The 26,159-nt window shown below is 38.8% G+C and overlaps 1 protein-coding gene across 3 annotated transcripts in view; it reads right to left on the bottom strand.

Annotated features, from left to right (window-relative positions):
* Positions 1-26,159, bottom strand: part of CRIM1 (cysteine rich transmembrane BMP regulator 1) — a 173,758-nt gene that overhangs the window by 133,478 nt on the left and 14,121 nt on the right. For 2 of the 3 annotated variants that reach the window (XM_068185332.1, XM_068185331.1), the window contains exon 2: positions 25,430-25,603. In XM_068185332.1, coding sequence (XP_068041433.1) covers positions 25,430-25,603 — 174 coding nt within the window. Of the gene's footprint in view, positions 1-25,429; positions 25,604-26,159 lie in introns of those variants that run through there. The other variant, XM_068185334.1, reaches the window with a different exon arrangement.

Here is a 26,159-nt window from a genome sequence, read left to right on the forward strand (position 1 = left end):
AGTTATACAGGAATAGAACTTATTGCTATTACAGACACTTACTGGTTTTGCTATGGCAAGAACATGTGCTAGTAGGCAACAAAACTTCAACTGTCTGTAGTATTTAGCTGCATTGGCTAGTGCCCTTTGAAGACAAAGGATATGAAAGGACTTATGTTTCTCTACTAATGCAATCTCCAGAGAATGATCGCTCCTCTATTAAACTGTTCTGTCTGTACATGTGTATCAGTAAGTTCTTTGATTGCATTGTATACACATAGCTTTCTAAAAAGGGCCTGAACAAGCATGTTATACTTACCTGTTCCTTTTGTTGGAATTCAGGAAAGTATCTGCAAAATTGATCTAATCTTTGTACAGAGGGGGGAAAATCATCAACTCTCAGAAGTCTTTGAAGAGGAGGAATATAAAATGTATTGACTAGTGCAAAACCTGTTTTTAGGAACTGTGTGAGCTAATTTAAGACAATTTACCTGTCTAAAATGAGGACACATGACTAAGTTGTCATAAGATTTCATGCTTCTAACATGCTTTTTACAACTATCACAACTGTTTTATCAAAAAAGGTGGCTTTTATTTTAAAGTAAAAGTGACAGGCATCTCAGTTGCCAAAGTTACTGGCATTATCACATTTGAAACTCAATCTTTGTGGAACTTAGAGCCATAAAAAGCTTCACTACAGACAAGAGGTTGATGTGATGATACATAAGATGATGAGAGAAAACAAGAATGAGATAATCTTGCTATTTGAGGTTCACCTTCCCCTGATGTTAACTTTCTTTACAAGAAAGTTTCTCTAAATAAAGTTTTTGAAATTCCATCTTTTAAGAGCTGAGAATCAAAAACAACCCACTGATTCCACAAATTATATAAAGTTTTCAAGGATGGTCACATTTTACTATCTTTTACAGAAAACACTCTATAACTCAAAAGCCTCAAAAAATAGCTTTCTCTATTTTAGTTCTGTCCATCATATTACATGTAGTTGTAAGCATCCAGGAACTACAGCTACCTAGGAAAGAGGGTGAAATTAGAAACAATGGTAAATGAGAAAAATTGTCGTTTCTGCTAAAATAAATTAAAAATATCCTGTGTGGGGAATAGAGACAACACATCAATGAAGTTACATCTGTTAGAATTATTGACCTGAGATACCAGTCAAGATCACTTCACTCAAGGTAAGCATGGCTCAAACAACACCCCAACACCAAGGTGTTGAAGGAAAGAGCTGAAGGAATGGAGACTCTTCTTTACAGACTGTCAAGGAATATTCCTGGAGGATACTGACAGGGAGAGCTCAAAATGTTAGCTGGAAAAGCAGGCCCACAGAAACTTCATGTGGGTTAATAAGATCAAGTGCAAGGTGCTGCACCTGGGTTGGGACACCTCTGATATCAACACAGGCTGGGGAAGGACAGACAGAGAGCAGCCCTGCCCAGAACTGGGGATGCTGGTGGGTGAGAGGCTGGACATGACCCAGCCATGGGCACTCACAGGCCAGAAAGCCAAACGTGTCCTGGGCTGCATCCAAAGCAGCGTGGGCAGCAGGGGAGGGACGGGATTCTGCCCCTCTGCTCTGCTCTGGTGAGACCCCACCTGGAACCCTGCATCCAGCTCTGGGGTGCCAGCACAGGAAGGACTTGGACCAGTTGGATTGAGTCCAGAGGAGGAACACAAAGATGATTAGAGGGATGAAACAGCTCTACTATAAGGAAAGGCTGTGAGAATTTGGTTTGTTCAGTCTGGAAAAGAGAAGGCTTTTGGGTGACCTAAATGCAGCCTACCTGAACAGTGTCTACAAGAAGCATGGAGAGAGACAAATTAGAAGAGAGTGCAGTGACAGGACAAGGGGCAATTGCTTTAAATTGAGAGTAGGTTTAGATTAAATATTAAGAAGAAACCCTTTACAGTGAGTGTGGTGGGGCATTTGAATAGGTTGCCCAGGGAAGCTGTGGATGTACCATCCCTGGAAGTGTTCAGTGCCAGGTTGGATGGTGGAAGGTGTTCCTGCTCAAAGCAGGGGGTTGGAATCAGATGATCTTTAAGGTCCTTTCCAATCCAAACCATTTGGTGAATCTCTGATTCTATGAAAAGGCCACAGTTTCATTTCTCCAGAAAAAGAGAGATGGATGTTTACATTTGGGCCTTTGTATTTTTCAGACAGTGTTTAAAAAAACACTCAATCAAAATTATGGTAAAACTTTTACCAGCAAAATACAAGTAGAAAAACCACTTCAAAGGCAAGTTAGGAGTTATATTAAATGGGAAACAAAACGAGCATTAAGCTTGTGTAAGAACAGAAGGAACATGGAAATGTACTCAACCTTCCTGCTATTCCAACACACACAATACCCCTATGAAAATGAAGAACCTTTGCACATGGAATTAGCTAGGATAACTGAAAAGGAGCTAAAGATTCTTCTTTTGAAGTCAGAAGCTAAATACCTCCAAAATTTTAAAGTTTAATAAAACACATCTCTTTAAGCATGAAGACCAGCAGGTTTAAAAAAAAACCCCATACCCCAGGGCACTGAAGATTTAACCCACACTATGTGACCAAAAATCTTGACCCAGTAGGTGCTCTACAAAAAACTACTCAAAACACCTTAAAACATCTAACCAATGCTTCTACCATTGCTGTAAGTGCTATTCCCACTCACTCACTGCCCATCAATATAAAATTAATTAAAATAACAGAAGGAACATTTCTTCACACAGATCCACTGACCTAGAAAAACAAGCTTGTAAGTGGGCAATACTGCAGTTCTTTACCCTGACAGACTGTACCTTGCCACTACTCAGTATCTATCTTATCAAATGCTCTCTGAACACATTTGTAAACCACCAGGCTGCCAAAAGCCCTCCAACAGGTATTTAACACTACAGTGACTTTCTAGGATGGCAGTATCACTTCTGTTAGATGTCATGTTTCTGTCAAAACCAAAAGCAAAGAGGCCTTAAATTCCAAACCTACAGCTGACCTTTCTGCTCCAGAGAACTAATACTCTTCACTTTGCTCAGTTGTATCTTCTGTACTTTTCCCTGTCAGTGATTCATCATCCAGTGAGACAATTTTGCTTACGAGTGACACTCCTCCACTCACAGTGACAGGCGTCCTCCTCAACTGCTCTCAAGCAGCTCAAGCATCTTGCAGCCTTCTCAAGACTGTCTTATCCTCACCTAGCTACAGAGCTAGGCTTTTATTTAGTTACTGCCTTCTTCACCTTCTCCCTTTTCCTCTTCTCAAAACTGGACATAACTTAACACATTCGTCTTCAGTTATTTTTTTCAGTTATATTATTAACACCTCTTTTGTTACTTCCATTCCTAGACCTTTCTGTGCACCATACCAGCTACCATCACACCTCAACCTTTCTTCTTTGATAATCACACAGACCTTAAACTGTCAACTTTATAATGTATTTTGTTTCTCTCCTGTTTTTATATCTAAATAATTCAATTCTTGGTCACAACATTGCCTGTTTTTCTTTCATCAAAGTTTCCATCAACAGGCATCATTGCATTTCTTACTCTATCCCATCTGAGCTTTTAGTCCCTTTGCAGGTTAACAAAACCCACATACACACTGACGCTTATCTGGTATCACTTCACATCTTCAAGATGGGCATTTCAGGACAAAAGCAGTTCATAAGTGAACTTTTGTGAAGCAGCATCTGTCTCTCAATATTCAAATAGACGGCCTTGAGTTTTCTGTCCCTTGAACTTTTCTGTCTCATAGCTAAAATTAACTTGGAGTGATGGAAGTCACTTACAGCCTTAAGCTCCAAAATACTACCTTGAGACAGCATGACATTTACTTCAGTCCTTACTGGGGTTAACAGATGTTTCTATGAATGTTTAATAAAAAAATTGTCACAGAAAGCCTGTTTGCTTCTCAAGGTTCACTATTAACTACATCTGTAATTTTAACATGGACAAGTTTTACCAGGAATGACAGCACCAGAACAGCAAAATGCTACTTAGAGTTTTCAACAGCTGTGCAGCAGAGGGGGCAACTAGTGTTTCCAAAAGTATTTTTGCTTTTGTTAATGCAAGCAAAATTTTTAAGTTAAGCAAGCAGAGATTTGCTTAAAATACAGTCTCTCGAGCCATTAAGAACGATTTTGAAAACAATGAAGGGAAACAAGGATTCCAGCCTATACTGATGGAAAGCCTGCTACATGCAGCTCCCCCAAAAAAAGGAAAGAAAAAATAAAACTGCACAAAAGTTCTAGGTCTCACTGGGATAAAATCAATAGTGGTCTAAGCATAACTTCCACAAAATTTTTCAGTCAATTACACAAACATCTAACACCTGAAGCTACTCCAAACTATGCATCTGAAGGTTTCTGGAGTTGACAGAATTAACTAATGAAAAAGTGTATTTGGAACTTTGGCAGAGTAAGGAGGGCAGGGAGGACAAATTCAGAGCAAACAAAACCCAAACATCTGAAAATTCCTGTGTAAAATTTTCCAGGAAATTACCATGATGGAAGTTTCTCTAAAAGAAGTTACAAAAATATATTTTATTACTGAATGGCTCTCTTGGGCTTACAAAACAAATGTTTAATGTAGAGCAGCAGTAGTGCATAAATTAAACACAATGAGAATAGAAATTAAGGATGGATAATAATGGTCAAATTTTAAATTTCCACTTCCAGTGATATCAAGAACACAAATTATGCTATATAAACCACATTAATATTGCCTTGTCTTAAAATGATAGCACTTATCAGCTAATTGGTGACAAGAAATGACAGGGTGCTCACTCTGCCCCAGCTGCAAATTCCAACTAAATATAGAAATTTCAGTTTGCATTTGCAGTAAGCTAAGCATGTGGCCAAGAGCAGTTACAATTTAATCAGATGACATTCACCTAGCTATTATCAGATCATGTATCCCCCACATCTTAGAGAGACATATTAAATCTGATTACAGAAGGATTCAGAATGGTTTGAGTGTAACAAACACTTAACATAGTTATCAAATAAGCAGCAAGACTTAAGTGCAGATCTAAGGCATTTTCATATATGCTTCCATGGATACTCTTCCTGTGAAAGGAATAGGAGAACACAGCCTAGGGAAGAAAGCCAGTTAAGACAGGTAGCAGGCTATGGAAAGTAACTTGTATTGTCTGAAAGAAATGGACAACTCTAGATCCAAGATGAACGAAGAGATGTATTAAAGGCAGAATGACTAACTTAGCATCATTCAACTTGAAAAGCAAACATACATTTTCATCTAAACAGTAGTCCTATTACAGGACTGCTAAAATTAAAAGACCATAGAAAATGTTTTTCCAGCTCATTTAGTACACTTACCAATATTTGCTGTATAGACAATTTCATTGATGAGTCAGTTGTACTTCCTCTCTAAAGTGCTTTGAGGGGAGCTCAAGTGCATCCTCTTCCTCAATCTTTGAAGTGTTTACCTGTACCACCAGCTTTGAAAGTAAAAGGCAACAGGCAGGCAATGCAGAGACAGGAATGAGGCTAAGTACAATTGTATATTACTCCAAAAATATTTTGGTGTTGCTTTTCAAATCTTACAGGGACAGAAAGTCCTTTTATTTTTTTAACTGAGACTTTAGATATTATTTAAAAGATACTTCTTAAAATTAACATTTTGGAATTCAATCAGCAACATATCAGTTGACAAGAATATAAGAACAGATAACCTGAAATCATATACATTATATACACAAATACATAAGGCAAACAGGATTCTTTTCAGCGAATAAAATCATTGGTGTGTTATAACAGAAAACAGTTAGAAAACTCCCAATATTATATAAAACAGCATCAATAGTGGGAACTAAGAACGAATGGGAGCACATTGTAATAGCAATGTTATGAATGTGGAATTACAAAAAATAACTACATCTGTATAAACGTGTCAGAGTAAAAAGAATTCCAACAGTGGTAGAAACACTAGAGGTGAAGACTACAACTGGCAAAGGTTTGTTCACAAAGTGGGGGAGAAAGGAAGAGGGGAACTATCAAAGAGAGAAAAACTGAGATTTATTTAATATTCACATCAAATATTTTATATTCCAAAAGTGGCTAGAAAAGCTAAAAGACTCTGCAGTCTGTCACAATTATGAAAAGTTATTTCCAACATCCAAAAATAAATCTTACGGAAGAAATGCTTCACACAAGAATTAAAAAGAACTAGCAAGGGGTCAATATTGAGTACTGCCATTTATGTTACTCATCTTCATGCTAAAAGGACAAGCATGCTGTGAAAGCATGAGAATGAGGTTTTGTCTGAGCTAAAGACTGCAACTAAGGAAATTTCCATCATACTTAAATGTTAGGAAGCTCTCCAAGCACTTGGCTTTCATGGTATTTGTTATATGTCTGCTGACCTAGGAAAAGTAACCTGCTTCTTAAATAACCTGGAACTTTGGGAAAATAAAGAAGTTGACTTTTTTTTTTCCAAGTCTAACTGGCACACAGTCAGGCTGCATGATACTAGAGTCTCTAAACATGACTGTGCAAGAGCAAAATACTGAAAATTAAGGCAGTTTACGTGCCATCTCTTCTTTACAGGGAAAACATTGAAAGGAAAAGACAGTAGTTGTCACTTCTCCTACCTTGTCCAAATACTGGGCTTTTTTTTCATTTTGGGATGTTTCAGGATTTTATTATTGTTTTGGGATTTTTTTAGTTACATATAATTTTAAAAAATTTCATTGCTAACATCTAAAAACACACTTTAGATTTTTTCCCCTTGACCATGAAAGTATAGTAATGAAAATATTAGAAACAGTGATAAAAACGTATCCTGTACTTCCACATGCAGTTAGTAAGGAGCAATTTTAGCATAATATTGAAGTGGGAACATTTCATAGTTTCTGGGAAATACAGCAAAGAATTAAAGCAGATGTCTTGAATAGAAGAGAAAAGATTTTATTATCAGGAACAATGAACTTCTCCCTAAAATGTTAATCCTAGAGGTAAATTAAGTGAAACACAGGAATATAAAGCTCTGTCAACTAGCTGAGAAAAAGTCAACACAAACGTTAGCATGTGAAAAGGAAAGTAACTACAGTTAGAAAACTGTAAGAGCAAAATGAGTGAGAAAAGTAGGAGAGAGTCAGTTACCATCATGTTTGTTTATTGAACAAGAGGAAGTCTCCATGTCAAGTCACCTTCAATGTAACATGGATTACAACAACTCATATTTGCTACATCAGAAGCTTCAGTAGTGAAAACTACAGTGCACCAGTACTATAATTTTAGTGAATGCTTGCTCATGATTCAGCACCTGTTTTCCAAGCAAAAAGGATGGAAATATGGCATGACAAATTCAGTATCCTCTGCAGGGATGCTTCAAAGGGATCAGAAACTGAAAATCTCTCATTATTGTCTAGAAAGCAAGTCAGAAAAGTTTTTAACACTTATCCCTCTTCTCCAGTTTTTAAATTCTTCTTCCACTACTATTTTCCTAATGCTCTTCCCTCTGTTTAACTGCTATTTCAAGTTCTATAAATTAAGAATCAAAAACTGAAATGCATTTGAATTCCTGTGTGGTCAAGACTTGTGGTGGGAGCAGGTGAGTTGACTCACCCCTCACAATGGCCATTGCTCCTTCCACTGCTGCATAACATTCACCGTGAAACAGTAAGAATTGTAAATATCTAGATATCCTCTTATGCCACAGACAGTGGAAGTCTCAACCATGTCATTATTTTTGGACATTAAAAACCACAATCCATTGATGAATTCTAAACAAGAGAGAGAAAGCTGTATGACCTGACTGTAACTGAGAGATCCTTAATATTTTCCACAGATCAAACATCTGTACCCTTAACATTCCTTTTGCTAAGTCTTAATGGGGCAGTGAAGGCAATAACCACTCATTGCACTTGAAAGAAGGTAATTCTACCATAATCTTCTGGAAAGGAGGGCAGCACCTTCACACACACAAGAAGAGTGCCTCAAATCATTTGGAAGGCATGGCTCCTGCTCAGCTCATTTGTTCTTGCATAGTTGTTTGGATCAGCTGCAGCCCCACTACTGCAGAGCAAGATGAGGGAGAGCATTCTTCAGTAGCATCTGCAGATGCTCAGTGCCAGCAACTGCAGTCTGTAATTTGTCTCCCACCCTGTCCAAACAGGACCACACAAAGAAGAGCCACAGAACTGCTCATGAGCACTCTGTGATCCCCTTGGATCCAGCAGAACTTTGTCAGACTCAAAAAGTTATGCTGAGAAACACGAGAGCTATGATGCGAGTTATGGTAATTTGGTATGTGCAGCATTGCTAATAAAGGGCTAAATACACAGCACTAACTCTTACAATTAATTGCCTCTTCAAAAACTACCTGAAAGTGATGCTGGGTTTGATGGAGTGGTTTTATTCCAAAGAAAATTCCCTTTTAAGGGACTTACCTTTTCCAGTGCCAATGAATCCACAGGCTCAAGACAGATGGAAGCCAGGGACTGCAGAGCTGATAGACTTAATCCACCTGCTAAAAAGGATCATGCTGGAGCTGGTAAGAACCACTGGCTGCACAGTCTAAATCTAATTCACTTAACACAATGTGACATCTCTAGGGAACCTTACTGCCTAGCTTCTTGGCCAGGCAGAGTCACAGAAGCCCTCTGAAAGCAACAGCCCAAGGTCACTGAGGTCCCTAAGGGGCACAAGACACAACAGACCTATGCATCACTCCCCAGACACACTCTCACAAATCAGCAGAAAAACAATATCCCACATCAAGCTACACTGAAGAATTAAAACATTTGCATCCCAGCTAGCAATTATATCTACCGTAAAATGACAAAAGAACTTCAAGGATAAAATTAAATTTCTTCACGCAGAAGTCAGCAGAAAATTCATTCAAACCACAGCAACGATCTGTACATTCAAACAAGCACTGTCAGTCTTCTCTGCATCTTGTTTCAGGAAGACCAAAAGGATCATCATAATAATTTCAGGAATTTCTAAATAAAGCTCACTGCACCCATACAGCCTCAGTATGACCCTATACATCAGGACAAAACAGTGTTTTAAAGCCAAGTCTCTTTTCAAGAGTGTCACCCAATCTCACAGGCAGATATTACACAGTGTTTCACATATTTCAAAACAAGGTCTAACATAACCCAAGGCTGATGAGTTACACAAGATATTTTCCCTCACAGTCTATTTCCAGTTCTCTCGCTAAACAAAAACCCATCAAGACCCCATGCAAGACCTCTATCACATCTCTTCAGTATCAGTCATTGTCTCATCAACAGGACAGATATACACCATTATCTCTAGCAGTGCTGTTCTCAATGCGTACTCTACAGCTGTCTTTGGAACTGTAGTATTTTCAGTGTCTCCACACGCCCGCTACATTTCCTTTCAGTGCCCCCTTCACCAACACTGAACTCTTCAGCATAACAGGTCTGCCAAAGCTGCTTAAGGAGTTTATTTTCTCTCTACCTCACTGTAATACCTCGATGAGGAATCACCACCACTTCCAAACAGTCAACAAGATTGGGATGCTACATCCAGACATCACTGCTTATCTGCTCAGTATAGACTTGCTTTCATCATCAGTTTAGTATGCTACGTTATACTGTCTCAAATGACAGTAGCAAGATCCACCGATCTTGTGCGTTGGAGCTCTCAAATTGCAACCATCAGCCATTTTCAACATGTCACAGGAAAACACAGTCAACAAATTTCCTTTCTGAAAGGAAGGCTACTTTCTAAGCACAAGTTTTAAAGTTCTACTTAAAAGTAAGAAAAACAAAACATAACATAATTTATAACAACCAACCTCAAACTTTGAAGAAATACCATGTTTCCTACTGTATGTTATAGGAAAACAATAATTTGAGCATAACTTGGAACTGCAGGCATATTATGCATACATACCCCTGGCTGTTACACAACAAACAAAGCCTATTGAATAGTCTCCATGGTATTTGTTTGTAGGTAGAAATTATACAGAGCTGATGACATAAACAGGATACAAAAGAGAAACTATACACATAATTCTGAACACCAAGATGCTTCAGGCATTTCTGTCAGCATAGTGCATTTCTTTAGATATATTAAAACCAGATGACTTTTTGGTATTTGGGGTTATTTCAATTTACCTTTCTATGATAAAGAGAGTGAGAGCCAAAGTAGTACCTTCCTGAAATTTCTCTTTCTTTTTTGTCTGAATTTCTTTCCCTCACAGTATGTCCTTCAACACTTCCACACATGTTTCATGAAGAAACAAACACTAGTGATTTTAAGAAGAACTGTAAAGACAAACGAGCTTCAGAAATGTGTGCCAATAAAGAGCTTTTCAAAAAAAGCCACGCTGCCTGCATCTGACAGCCCAAAATCTCCTCCTTAAAGAAACCAAAGAAACCCCACCCAAACCCACCTTGTCCAGATTAGAATGAGAGTTACATCTAGCACCACCAAGACCACAAGTTCACAAACATCCTTATCACATTCCCAAAGTGGTACTGCAGAGCTGGGCAGTGGCTGCAACAGCCCTTGCATTTCTTATTCAGCTGTTCAGAGCAGATCCACAGAGAATGAAGGAAGGAATGAGGCATTCATGAGGTGTGGGCATGCCCAGGAAGATCACCAAAAGCAAGGAATTATTTGATGCAGGGTAGCTGGAGAAGAGATAGATAGAAGCAGGTACAGTAGATGTACTAAAAAGGTGAAGAAGACTGTGCACAGCTGACTAGGGCAGTGAAAGAAAACTGAGGTGGGAAAAAGCCATTTGCATGCAAACTTCTATTTGAACTCACTGAGAAATAAAGAGACTTATACAATTCCTCCAAGACACTACATTCAAAAGGTGATTCTTGTTCATGTGATTATTCCAGAAGAGCAAAATAAAGTTATAAACTAGTCAATATTTACCCAACAAATGGAGTAAGCTGTTATCCCTCCATATTTCTTTATAGGTGGTCAGAAATATCTGAGTATCTTCCCTCATGCAGCACAGGATGAACTGTATACAAAATGCCGAGTACATACTACACTGTGTTAATTCTAATCAACAGATTGATTAGAGATTAAAGGTTGACTCTAATACCTTTTGTAAACCCTAATCAAGTTTCTTTGAAATCTGACACTTCAATTTCAATACTCCAAAATGAAATATCTGCATGATGCTCCTAAAATCCAGCACCAAAAGAAACAGACCCATACTGCTTTTAGATTTGTCAATCAGTATTTATCAGATTCATTAGTAAGCATGCACTCATAGATGTCTTCATTAAAAGACATGGCATACTTATGAGTACATCACAAGGGTATGGATGTCTCCTGCCTTAATAGCACTGTATGCCCTAATGCAAGATGAGGGCTGTATCCCCGTTAATACAACATGTAAACATAATTGCAGAATTTATCCTGTCCCCAACAACCACAACTACATAGCCCTCTACTAGTAAATAGAGGCAGGCAATGGCCCTATTCTTGGACAGTTTTCAGCCACAATCCCAGCTGCTCTATAAATCAAAACAGCAACAAAACAAAGCTAAAATGATGTCCCACAATGAATGGATGACAAGCACATTGCAATCAAAGACTAGCATTAAGAGAACCTATTTGAAAAGAATCCTTAATGGGTATTCTTCAAGACACATTTGTTTCCCAACTGATAACTACTCAGCTACAAGAGTCTCACCAACAGAAATGAGTCACTCCAAAACACTGAGCTTCCAACACTCAAAAATCACACCTTCTACCACAGTTTAAGACATTCACCATCTCCATTTTCCTTCCACTGTATTCTTTACAAAACATTCCTCTTAAATATCACTGTCATCTCCTCATTTCTCATCTATTAACAACAGAATCAAGAAAAAGGGAAAGAGTTGTGTTGACATCTAAGTGCAACTAAATGCAACTGCTTTTTGAGTAGCAGGCTTTTCAGAAGGGGTAGGCAGTCTGAGCAAGTAAGGATACGAGTGTGTTGCAAGCCCTCCATGTTTCCCATAACAGCAGCCAATATGAGCCCAATTAGGATAGCATGTAAACATCCCTACTGATGTCTATTCCCATTACATGATAGCTGAAAAGTACTTTCAGTATACTTAGATGAAGAATCAAGGCACAGAAAGAAATTCACAAAACAGATGCAGGGGTTCTGCCACCTAGTGGCATCTAGAGCCTCAAATTACTGTATCTACCATGTTATTACTACTTTTTTTTTACTGGAAATATTTGACAGCAGAGAACATAATAGAGAACACATAGCTTCACTAGCACTGAAATTACTAAGCCTGGTTCCCTGCGGCTTCCTTTCAGAATTGCATTCTGTAGCACACAAGATGATGAGAGCTTCAATTGAAGCTTTTCTATTTGTTCAAATAGTAATAGTATACATCTCTTCAGTCCTTCAGCCGCCACAGATTCTCTGCTGCCTCATACTGAAGTGGATTTCCTGCTGTATAGTCTCAGTCACCTGCCCATACTCAGTACTTGCAGAATGGTAATATCTTTGGAGTCCTTACCCATTCGTTGAAATTGTTCAAATCTAATAAATCTGAAAAGTAATCATGAGCAGGAAACAGGGAAAAGCAGAGACTGAGAGACAAAAGCAGCAGAATGATAAAAGCCTTATTTCTTCACAACACCATCTGAATTGCAATTTGTCCATAAAGAATCTTTGTTGGCCCCAACAGCTTAAGGGATTCCCCTCCCAGGTCACAGCATGGACACACAGCACATCATGTCAAGGCAACAGGGAGAAGGGACACAAAGAAGCACAGAGACATGAACTCCTTAAGGCAAGAGGCAGCAGAAATCCCCCTTTTCACCAGGCCATAAACTCAAAAGCCCCCTTTTCCACTTGGGATTCAAAGCCAGAAGCATCTTAATGCCTAAACTAGGTCAGTCTTTGTTTACACAAAACATGGATGAGAAAGGAAGTATCAATTCATTCAACTTAATCAGGATGGGTCAAAACCACCGGACTACAAGGCACAGAGTAGCTTGCTGTTTTTTTATTTATTTTTAAGAAAATAAACCTTATCAAAGGCACATTCAGAGTACAGACTTCACACAGATGTAGCCAGGAAACAAACATTATTTTAATTTAAGACAGTTATGCTTCTTCTGTAGGAAAATTGACAAAGTAATTTAAAGCGATGTCATATTCTTATTAGGCTATACCTCACAGTTACTTTAGGTTTCAGCTCCCATTTGCCAAATTCTGTAACCCTGGAACACCATGAGGTCTTCTGGTCTGTATCCACTACACATAACATAGTAAAGAACAGACAGGTTGAGGTATTTTAGCTTCGGTCCAGAAAAACAAACAAACAAACTGTCATGGTTTGACACTGGCACGATGCCAGCGCCTCCATGAAAATATACTTTTTAAAATAATTGCTGTGAGATGTGATCAGGAATAGAGCAGAGCAGGTCCAAACTTAGTAACTAAGGAAAGAACTTTATTAAACTACTACTACTATAAAAACTACAAACACTAAATCTTGGATGAAGACTTTCTAAAACACCCCTCCTCCTCCCACCTAATTCCTAAACAAACTCAACAGTGAGACACCACCCAGGATCTTGATCAAGTTGCCACCTTTCAGATATTCGAATACTCAGTCTTTCAAGGGAGACAGGAGTCTCTCCTGTGCCACAGACCCCCCCCAGGAAACACAATTGCCACCCTTGTGTTTCCATGTCACACATGGCAATCGCCCGAAGAAAATTTGCCATGGTGACACTCTCCTTCCATGTCACAGTGCTCTCACCACCGTGCATGGACAGACTGCTCATAGGGCTCCTTTAAGGATGCTTTGCCGTGGACCAAAAGAGACAACAGTTCAGTTTCTCATTTTGGGACTACAGTCCCCCCCATTTTCCCCTGGGGCTGAGGGTTCAAGAACAGAGGTCCTCTTCTCCTCTTCTTCTTCCTTGAAGATAGAGGGCTTCTCCACACCTTCTCTTTACTCCTCTGCTGGTGATCACTGAAACAGGTCTCCTGGCACACCAACGCACCACCCTAAGTGCAGCTTCTGTTAGGAGAATTTGGTTCAGTCTATGGCTAACAAGAGAAGTCCAGCCACAAGCCACTCCATCATCTCTTTCCAACTCGAAAATTTCTTTTTCCATCATCTCGAATCCCAGACTGTCTCTCTTCTACTTCAAATCAAGGAGGAGTAATATTTCACAAAGCCTTCATTTCTCAGGAAAGGGTTAAAAGCTCAGACTCCCTGGATGGCTGATATCTCTGCCCAGCAGCCGACTTCCAAGGCCAAGGCTGGGCGCCTTCCCCCCCCACCTCCTTCTCTTCCGCGCCGGCAAAGTTACAGGTGCCATCCGGACTCTCTATCTCTTCCCTCTGGGGGGGGGAATGACAAAGACATCTCCGCTTCTTTCCACCCTTCCGTCCACAGGAGCTGGCTCGGTTCCAGTCCTTCTACCCCTCAGCTCACCTCGACCAGGCCTCATGGCTTCCCCTCCCCCACCCAGCCCCATGGCTGGGCAAGGGAGGTCTGCACAGCACCTTGACCGGAACCAAAGAGAGCGAGCTCTTGGGAGTTCTTGCTTTTAACCCCCTGTGTTCTCAGAGGCGTATCCCTATCTTCAGTGGTCACTTCAGGTGCCAATATCCAAACTTGACCACTGATTGGTTTGACCCAACTTCCTGAAGAAAAAAAAAAATCACTTCCATGTCAAACCACGACACAAACCACAAAGAACAACAAAAAAACTCACTGAGCAAAAGAAAACAAGACACCATGCTACAAACCAAAAGACAAAAAAACCCAAACCCTAAAACATGATACAGTTGTCTTATTCTTCTGGCAAGTTTCCTTTGCCTTCTCAAGTTTTTCCTCCAACTCCATAGCAATCCTTGTACTCCCCAGTAAGTTCCTTAACTGTATGTAGCCTATGACAATTTTGCCGTTAAGAAGTGGCGAAGAAGAGGGAGGAGAAAAAAAAAAAAAAAAAAAAAAGGGAATATCTTCCACAAGGGGTTCACAGGTGAACTAAGCCTGAAGACCTAGCAATGATTCACAGATTTCCACTGGGCTTTTATGAGAAAATAAGATTTCAGTAAGTTTTATTTCTTGCTCCATATTCCAGATTTGAATATCAGTCATGTAAAATATCACACAAGTAAGAACTACCATAGTGATGGAAAGAGGTGCACGAGTGACTCGATGTGAAACCATGTTTGATCACACAGTGATGAGTTTTGTGGACTGCAGCTGTAAAGACAGACTAGATTTCTGCTAGAAAGGAAAGCACTCTTTCCTTTGGCAATGAACTAGTAGTTTTTACAGCAATAGACCATAGGATTGAGTGGAAAGAGATTATTGGAATGAATGCATTGGCAAATCACTGCTTCACAAATGCAGGACTCAGAGTAAACTCAGTGTCAGACACAGATACTTCTGTCTGCCTCCTGAACCAAACTAGTGCTGGCTTACAGAAAGGGCAGGACTTTATTACAATGAGCACTCATGCTCTGGTCTGCATGTAGGACAGCTACTCACATTATTGGACTGTCAATCAAAAGAAGTTAAGGATTTGTTATTGTGAAGTTACAGCTTTATCTCAGTTTTCAAGCTTCACTTAATCTCACTTTGCATTAGTACTGAACAGATCTGTTGAAACTCTTCTGAACCTGCAGAACACAGTAGAAAAGCACAGTTCCCTATACAGGACAATCCACCTACGGGATTGTTAACTAGGTTAGCCAGAATCTTTATTTAACCTCATTTCGATAAAGAGCTTGCTCAGACAAGGAGAGAGTAAACCACTTTTAGGCAGGACCAATGCATACCATCCCTTTATATGATGCTAGCTATTACAGAGCTGGTTTAGGAATCTCAGCAACACCCCACAGAGTTTTGAAAAAGACTAAGCAAACACACACCTAGGAAACAAAAATCTTGCTGAAGTTAGAATAAATTTATGCAGTAATGAAAAATTCTAAACCACCACACTTTACATGTTGAAAATGGCAACCTTTTCCTCTTCTCCTCATTTTCTACCATGCCTCAGACTCATTCATTAGGTGTTATGTATATCATGTTTTGTAAGTGATTCAGACCTATCAGTGAACCAGTCAGATTACAAGTTTCTTTGTAACAGCATGCTACCCAGGTACAGCCCTTGAGCCAAGATCCAAGTCCCATCCACCCTTGGTTACCTGTATGCTCTCCCACATATCCACTGACCTGGAATACTCAGTTTCTTACTAAACACACCTAAGGTCACACAACAAACAGCATTAGCATGTGGACCCATTAAGCTTTTTAATCCTCCAACACTAGGAGAAGATATCAGGGAAAGAAAGATGGGTATTTCTTTCTCTTTTTATTTTCCCCTCCTCCTCCCCTTCACACATATACACTGTACTTTGATCTTGTTTGTCTCACTTGGGAGTTTCCAGTTTCTAGTAAAGCTGGGATGAGGAGTCCTGCCTTACTCTGTTCTTCTTACTCTTGACTTGGCAGCTGCCAGCATCTTGTTCAGGGAGAGATCCAGTTCAAGGGGATTGATATTTAACTCCCAATAGTTCTTCAGCTCCAGCAGATGAGTTCCAGGCTCAAGGTGTTTGTTTTTCTACCTGGTATGCCTATGTCGCAGGACATCCAAAGCCCCAGCAGAAGGTATCCAGTTATTGCAAGCTGTCAGCTAAAAGCAGCGGCATGCACCATGGTAAGGACCAGATGCTCGGAATGATGTCACAGACTGAAGTACACGCCTTAACTCTTCAGATGACATGGCAGTATGAAGTGCAAGACTACTGAAAAGGAACAGCATCGAGATTGCTATTTTAGTTTTCTGTCACGTGTGATCTACCCAGGTAAAGAATACCCACACTGCCCCCAAACTATAGCGGCACAGTAATCAGAACATTTTGTTTAACAGACTTGACATCTTGTTTTCTATCCATCATTGTAGTATGATACAGTCACAAGTTTATTAAACCATTCTGGATGTTTGAAGTGGTTTTCTTCAGAAGCATCCAGATTAGCTTTTTAAAAATAAATATTTTTACTCAAGCTGTAAAACCCTGATACTAGTACTCTATCCTGACTTCTAAACATGGACAAGAGTTTAGGAACTTGTGTTTAAAACTCCCATAAAGCAATAAATACAAATTACAGAAAGATCCAAAGCAGAAAGATGAAACATGTTGCTTTTGGCATTACTTTGTTCCCTATTTATGTCTACAAGAAGCCTGACATGACAACTGCAAAGAAAGACCTCAGACATACTCATATAAGTGTGCCAAAAGGATTGGAAGCCCCAGCTCACATGATGAGAATGTCAAGCATTTCCTCTGCTGCTGTGTACAACTGCACCTCCTAACCAGGGGTCAAAAGCAGATTTGAATTTTCAGTTTGGGGCTTGGGGGTCTTTTTATATTTGTTTTAAGTCAAAAGAGTGCTTTCTTTTTCCTTCTAAAGTTATAAGCTAGTGCCAAAAATGTTCAACATTTAACATTATTAGTGCAGTCATTTATAGAAGCTGCAATTTTGGCATAGACATCTGACAAGTCATTTAAATTCTAGCACCTTAAATTATGAAGATTGGTTTGTCACTATGACAACAATTTTTACATGTCTAAAACATACAAAAGTACCATTTTTTCTGTTCCTTACTGAAGCCAAGAGTTATTGAAAGCTTTACCTCTTCTGGACAGAAAGGCAGAACTTGCATAAAAGCTGATTCTATTCAAACTATGTAAGTTACTTGTTGAATGAAGAAGGAAGTTTTCATGAACTTGAACAGCTATAATTTAAAAAACACTTTGAACATAGAACAGTTGAGGGAATCTAGAAAAAGAGGGAAGAGAACATATGCAGGAATTCAGGAATGAGTAGAGCTCTTTTTTATCTCTAAAAGAAAGTCATTGAATGGCTTTCTCAAAAGAAAATCCAAACAATCTCAAGATCAGGTTTCACATTTAAAACCAAAGTTTCTCTAGAAGCTAACTGGTTCAAAGGATCTTGCTTCGATTCAAGTCTCCGTACATACATACACACATCCTGGACACAAACAATTTGCTGGCAATGCATCATTCTATTACAATGAAAAAATCAGTCTGATGATGTAAAAGTGGCAATAATGTTTGTTTTATTTAGGAAACAGCACCACAACAGCTTCAAGGCATAAATTTGGAGACAAAGTGCTAAAATAGTTTGTCCCATACTATACAACTGTTCAGAATCCCAAATATTGGTATATTACATATATTATAAGAGATATCTGTTAAGTTACTGAAGGTGATCCAACAACAAAAAAAAGAGCTGACTTTACAGAATAAACTGTTTCTTATTATTTATAGAGACATAGCCACTGTACTAAAATTGTCATATTGACCAGTATGTCATTGATACCATTATCACTGCATGCATTCATTCAACATTCCGTGAATGTCAGCATCAATGCCACCTATATCCAAACAAGACTTGCCCTGTCAAAACAAGACCTGTGACCCAGCCACAGGAATATAGCTTCCTGCTACTATACAACATTAACCTGATGTTTACTCACCATTCAATTGGAGATCTTTGCCCCGGTCTCTTCTGTCACGTGTAGCTAACTTTTGATCTTTAAAATCAACACTGCATCTGGAAGCGTTCTGCTGAAAGTCACCTGCTCCATTTTCACTCTCTTCCTCAACTTGAACAGAAGTAAGGTCAAGCATTCATTCAAACCTGTAGCTTGCCACTACAGTTAAAGTGGACCTACTTCAAGCACAGCCTAGATGCCAACATGGAAGAGAGCTTTTGGGAGGCACAGAATTTATCAAGCGCGAGATCTGACCAGCTGTAAGATACCTGCCCTGTTTTTTCCTGGTCTCATAGAGGCTCCAAGTACAATCAGTTATCTTGTATTCAGTTTCAGGTGAATGCAGGTAAGCATTTGAAACAGGAAAAGGCAAGAAGAATGCTCCTTTGTCTCTAGGAACAACCCTGCTTTGACCATTACATCTGACTGCTGGCTTTGTAGAAGGCATTTGTCACTGAGTTTTATCCTACAGTAAAGGTTACACTTCTGCCCACAGCAATCTCAAACAAGTTTGAAGGAAACTGAAGTGTCACAAATGGAAGATCCAGTACATTCTCCATTCGCACTACATGCCTGAGGATACAGATGTAGAGAAGCAGGCATGGCATCTGTACAGCAGCTCACATGAGCAAGTGCAGCACAGCAAGGCAATAAGCTCAGTTACTACACTGCAGAAACACCACACACTTACATAAAATGGCAGGGGAAAATAGAAAAGATACAGAATTGTAAACAATTTTTGCAACAGTAACAATTTAGGGTTTTTTAACCAGCTGCTCAGTTTTGTGTTCTATATTCAATCTTCCCTCCTCACAGTTCCTGCAGTGCAGCTTTTCCCCTGTTAATACAAACTGCATTATTCATAATCTAATTAAGCCTAAAATTAGATATCCAGCCACATCAATACAGAAATATGAAAGTCAGTTTTCCCTTTTGATATCTTTCTGACACTTCTACAAGATTTTCCTCTGGTTAGCTTGAAATCTCATGGCATAGACTTTGTCTGTGTGATATCTTGCCTTAAATACAGGACATGCTAAAATAGCCAATATATTGGCTAAAAAAAATCATACTTGCTTGATCAGGGAACAGTTCTCTGAGGAACTAGAGTCAGGAAAAAGTGACAAGTCCTGCAAATGTAACACTGCACTGTCATGCTGTGAAAGCAACTGCAGTGCCAGATGTGCCACTGTCACAGAACCCTCTCATCAAGTTAATGATTGAGTTTTCTTCCTTTTTTGTTTTGGAAAATTGCTTTGTATATTGATGTTCGTATTAATATTTCTAATCTGTATTATTTCCAGATCAAATGTAGTTTTTTCCCTTTTGTCTCTATGCATTCAGAAAAAAAAGCCCAAAAGCTACACTGCTTGTTTTCTCTGTGTTCATGTGACATTTTGCTTCAAATGGACTTACTTGGCTCTCACAAGCACGTTCAAGGGTAAAATCTGGATCTTTGCCACAACTGCATTCCTTATTGCAAATACATGCCAACCTTCAAAGTTCAGTTATTTGAGGAAAAACATACATTAATTGTTGTGCAAGGGGAGTGGAAAGTATATCAGATTAAGCACATCTGAAAGTATTTCATTCCACTCTTTTCTTGATGAATCAGCATAAAGCTGGATCTATTCTCTTCTAGTTTTTCAATATAGTCATTAAGACCACACAGGTGAAGTTTTGCACAAAATCAAACTTAACAACAACCAAACAAGCATTCAGAATAAAATTACCTTCTCATATTTGTTATTCCAGGACTGGTCTAACAGGTATTGCAACATTTGTCAGCATAAAGTTATTCAGTTACATGTAAAAAATAATGGAATGCAAGGAGTGTGTTGCAATAAGCCAGCTTAATAGATACCAGCAACTTAAAAGGCATTTTCCTTTCACCTGTGAAGGACAGCAGTGAATAGCTTGGAAAGGTGCAAGCCAGGTAACCAAGAAGCAGTTCTTGAAACAACAGTTTCAATAATTTAGTATCAGCAGCACATTTTACATGGGACAGAGATAAAAGTAAAAGTTCATTAACCTAAAGCATTAATCACATCTTTCATTTAAAAAGGCACAAATTTTATCTTTCACATTTGTTCTGAATAAAGCCTGAGTTTAACTTCGACATGGAAAATGCTTATGGGTTTGGATAGAATAGAACTGATGAAGTTGACTGGGTTCTTCTCTTACAGCTCAAGTGTACACTGAAGCTATGAGGCATAACTGCTATCATTGCTATGACATAGCACTTATGCTCTCTCTGGAAAACATGTTTGTCTGTGTCACAACCTGGTACTATCAAAGCAAACTCTTTGAAAGAATATGTAGATTGAAGTTCTTATTAAATCAGTTGAAGAGAACCCAGCCTGATGTACAGCCCACCTAGTGAAAGACTGGATGCACGGACCCCCAACTTTCCCTTCACTTCCCAGAGGGAAGAGGAGATAGCTGTTCTAGAGGGAACTTCTGTTAAGAAGTGAGCTATCATTTGAAGACCTGATGCTGCCTCTGAAGCAACAGCTCATAAGAGCATAGATCCAGGCCTGCTTTAGTAGAGGAGGAGCAGCAGGCTCAAGAACCTCAAGAACCTTCGGTTCCCATTCTTTAAAGCTCTGTAGGGCTATCTGAACTGGTGCCAGACAGGCACAGAGGGAGAGAAAGCAGAAGACCCCCAGAACTGGAATACAGCCATTGAAACTAGATTTTCAGCTAACTGAATAGGCACTACATTACAAGTTTTCCATGCTACTTCCTATCAATGCCCTACAAATTTATCTTGATGAAAAAAAAAATACTTCCTCTCTTAATTCCTCATCCCCAATCCTCAGCATCTCACACCAAGTCTGAAGAACTGACTCTTTTGTGCTGGCTGCAGCTAATTCTTTGCAAATTGTGACTGAAAGAATGCATAGATGCAGTTTATTAAGACTCCTGTCTGTTAACTGTGGCTCATCAGACAGAAGAAATCTTGTCACTTTCCACCCCCAGCCATATTTTTCATAGTCCACTCCAGCAGTCCAAGTTCAACCAAGCTCTCATCATTAGCAGGCTCCTGAATAGAAACAAGCTTTCCAAGCTCAAGAACACAGGATTTCCTGAACCATATCAGAACAGGCACTCATCAAGACAATAACCAAAAGCATTTTAAACAACAATAACAAAAATGAAACCAAACCCAAACACCCCAACACAGGAATCTATTATTGTTAGTATTATTATTACTAGGTATGCAATAGCTTTTCCAGACAGTTTCTTTCTAGGCCCAAATGTGTGCATTTCCTCATAGTAGGATGGTTCATGACCTCTACACAAACCTTCTTTATGGAAAGTCACTGATGGTCCATGTGGAGAAACAGGCACTTCAAGCCTGGTGATGGAGTTGGGAGGTCTCTAAGCATAAATGTACTTTATGCTATATATTCTATGGAAGTAACAACTCTTTAAACATTTCCAGCATGTCTACAAGAAAATTAGACAGAATTTGGCTACCAAGTTCTATGACCAAACCAATCCTTTCAAATGCATCTAATCCTACTGTTTTCCAGGAAAACAAGGGCAAGGGATGGAGACGATAACTGCCTTGAGTACTTGCATTACTGAGATTGCACTTTAGCTTTGCCATACTTTCTTCCCAAGAGACATCAGTGCCTCAAAGAGGTTACACACAATTCAGTAGAGATTAATTTCTTCTCGTTACAGGCTTTCCCAGTACAGGGTAGAGCAAGTCTTGGGGAGACAAAACAAAGAACATGGGTTCAGGGCCTGTCAGTGACATGTAAACATGACATTAGAGCCCAGGTGACTTGATTTTGCAAAGGAGAGATAGAAGTTGTTTTAAGTGAACTGGGATACAAACAGAATTAAACAGCTAGGCAAAGAAAGGGACAGAGAGAGGTAAAGCTGGAATGAAATATGAGGAGCCCAGGAAGGCAAGCAAAACCCAAGCCAATAGGAAAAGAAAGATCCTACATGAAGGTAACAAGAGAAAGCTTTGGGTTTTAGCTAGAATTGACATCAAGCCCAGAGGAGAAGACCACACACAAGCTGAAAAGCTTAAGTACAAGACAAACTAGATAAAGAAGGAAGATGACTGAAAAGGCTCTTGAAAGGGATGGGGCTAGCAGGAAAAGGCACAAGAAAATGAAGTACATGCAAAAGCCTCAATCCCTTAGCACATTCCCATATGGAAATGGGATTCCAGATTTCAGCTCACTGTTTGTTACTTGTCAGGTTGTATCTATGCAACAGATTCCTTATCTACAGGCTTTCAGCAAGCTGGGCAGTTTTCTTCAGAAACTCTTATTATGGTGCATCCATCATTCAGGTATTCAACTTAAGTCTTTTAAATCACACTGTGTATTTAATTATCCATGTAAAGTGTGGTGAGGAAAGAGAAGTTAGACTACCCTCCCTTGGTCTCACTTCCCATGGCAACAGATCCTATTAGAGTATTTAAAGGTTTAAATTACTAGTTTCAAATCTTCCTGCTATTATCTTTAATAGACAAGCCAAAAGAGTGAAGTATACATCAGTACTTTGGATTTCAGGAAAACCTTAATTTGACATATTTAACAGATCTTATGAATCATCCCTTTTTACATGACACTACACTTTAAGATTCAGCTTGCCTTAAATAAACTGAAAGATTTCTCTATTTTAACATGCTCATAGAGCCGTCTGGTTTGTGTGCTACCTAAGCCATGTTTCAGGTGGACTTTCCAAGTGGTTGAATTCCATTTTCAGACTATTAAAATCTGAAAACCTGAAATATTCAGGCAGAAAATACTGGCTCAGACACACCAAAGTGTCTATTCCATTTTACCTAAGAGACTTGGCTTGCTTAGCAAACAGGGACGTGGCAAGCACCAGTGGAAAAAAGTTATTCTTCTTTTCCGTTAGCTTAGGTACAGGATGAAGCATTACTTTGGTTTTAATTACCAAAACAAGAACTAATGCATTTAAAGAAACAACCTCCATTAGAAGTTAGCATTCAATTACCAATCCTAGCCAGAGAAAGAGGGAATAAACATATACAGGGCAAAACCCAGTAGACAAATTTAACAGACAATATCTGTAAAATGCAGAAATCAAAATTACATTATCACTTTTTCCTATTAGGAAATACAAAGGGATTTACCGTTCAACATCCCTCAGTAGTACAGTTTGATAGTCTGAGGATGAAAATGCAAATTCACATTCTTAGGAGTGAAAGCTGGACTGTTATAACACTCAAGTTGTAACTGCCAGACTTCTGTTATTTAAAGGTATCGTTGTTGCTTCAACACTTGCATCAGCCATCCTTTCCAACTGCGAAAAATTAAAAAGTCAACAGGCCCTAAACACTTCTACTGGTGCCCCACAGTCTGAGGCTTTGGAAGAACAACCTCCCCACTCCACAAAGAAATAAAACCTAGAGGAAAAAAAAAAGAAAATTACACCTCTGAAAAAATAACTGCACTACAGCTCTTGCACCAGACAATTTACATGTAGAATATTGTTATCTCAGGGATAATTATGAAATGCTGGTTTTTAAAAATTAAAATTTAGCTGAAAAAAAAGAGATTGCTGAAAGCAAGTGACTCAGAATCAACCTGCTTCAGCTACGCCATTCCACAAGCTAAGTCAATTTTTACCAGGGCTGCAAAGTACAAAAAGACAACCCACAGCAGATTTTCACAGCAAATACATGATGAACTGCCATGCCAGTAGAGTCCTGCTGAAATACTACAGACTTAGTCACATATTCACAAGTGAAAAGAGAAGTGGTAAATCTGAAGAACCCATACAAGCTATTGCCCACTACTACATCAACAACAGACCAATAGTTCTGCCTCTGCTCTTCCTAGAGTTACATAAGGAAAAAAAAAAACACAAAAATCCCAGACCAAGCACTTGTATGTGTTGCACATACATTACATTATGCTTTAGTGAGCAGCATAATAACCAACAATCATGAGTATATTTCTTCAGTTTCTCACAACATCTCCTTACTTAAAGTCTGTAGCACAAAACCAATTTTCTTAACACAAAAGAAATACAATAGATGACATCACATCACACTTCCTTAAGTCAAAGATCCCCCTAACTTAAAACATGGTCAGTAGCCTTATAAATACATTAACTTTTTCCATACAACTTTAAACATTGGTTTAAAGTAGTCTAATTAAGCAGATCCACACCACTAATCAACTTCTGCATGTTCCTGAACACTTTGGAGAATAAACAATAAGTACAGCATCATAAAAATGGTCCAAGATCACTCCTTTAATTGCTGTTCAGAACAATCCAGAAATACACCATGTAAATTTAATTCCAGCTGAATATATTTGAGCCAACTCACTTCCAGTTTAGTCATAAACAACAAAAATAAAAAAAGCAAAACAAATATGGATGTATGCATAAGCATAAACATATGGGGCCTAATACAAATATAATCAAAGGAACAGAGGAACTGTAAAATATGAGCAGTAAGGTAATGTAACATTTTGTAAACTTAAAATAGCAATTCATGCATTCAGTAACTACTCCTTTACTATATCTTTACTCTTAAAATCCATGTCTGTGTTTCATGTGTTTATTTATGATTCAGTCACATCAACACATCTAAAGAGTATTCCACACTGCTTTGCAGCTGAAGATAAGCAAAGGTAGCTACCACAAACTATAAACAGAACTGTTTAGCCTTAAAATCTGCAAACATAATAGCACACAAAGCATGGTTTTCCCCATCTTAAACTTAAGCATTTGGAATAATAAGCTTATGAGGTACTATCTTCCTCTAAAACATACACCTGTTTTCTGACATGTAGAAGACCAGAGGTACCTGAAACTACACATGTCATCCTTAAACATATACACTATACTCTAGTTTTTCATCAACTCCACAGAAAAAAATTACTACCTCTGAAACACTGAAGACAAGAGCTTACCTTCAATCCTTTTTAAGGCCGACAGACAAGTATCCCGGCTTGGAAACTCAAATGGATTATTACAGGTCCGAATGGTGTCACATTCGCACTTCCCATTGATTATGTTACAACCAGTTATAAGGTTTTCATTGCACGGTTCAAATCCAAGAAGCTGATCATCATCCCAGTTTTCATCTAAAATAAACAAACAAACTTGCTTACTATTGGATATCAGTTGCAGTACGTAATTTTCAGCTGCTCTGGAGTTGGGTGCAATTCACTTGAAGTTCAACACAGTGCTAAACAGAAGATAACAGACTAAAAAAATAACAGACTAATCCAAACAGTGGGATTTGCCAAATACCATGTCTTGCAGCTGTTCTACTGCCCATTTTGCTAAAGCAACTGGCATTGTTTACTTCCATCTGTATGAAACTATGTCACGTCAGGAAAACGCATAGCTGTAGTAAAATTGAGTGCTATTCTAACAAAAATAACTTTTGCAGATAGTTGAAGTTATATTTATAATGGAAGTGAGAGCATTGTACAGAATCTGCAGCTGATACAGAAGTTAAAATTGAGTCAGAAAGAGTATTTTAAAGGATGATTAAAAATGAATCACATAGAATTCACTCCATGGAGATAACTTTTTATTACAGAATAGCTGCAAGATGCCAGACCTCTGATTCCATTATATGACCAAAAATGAGTTTTCCAGCAGTCCTGAATTACCATACATATTCTTGGAGAA

Source organism: Anomalospiza imberbis, chromosome 3, assembly GCF_031753505.1.
Source record: "Anomalospiza imberbis isolate Cuckoo-Finch-1a 21T00152 chromosome 3, ASM3175350v1, whole genome shotgun sequence".
In the NCBI taxonomy this organism is placed as follows: domain Eukaryota; kingdom Metazoa; phylum Chordata; class Aves; order Passeriformes; family Viduidae; genus Anomalospiza; species Anomalospiza imberbis.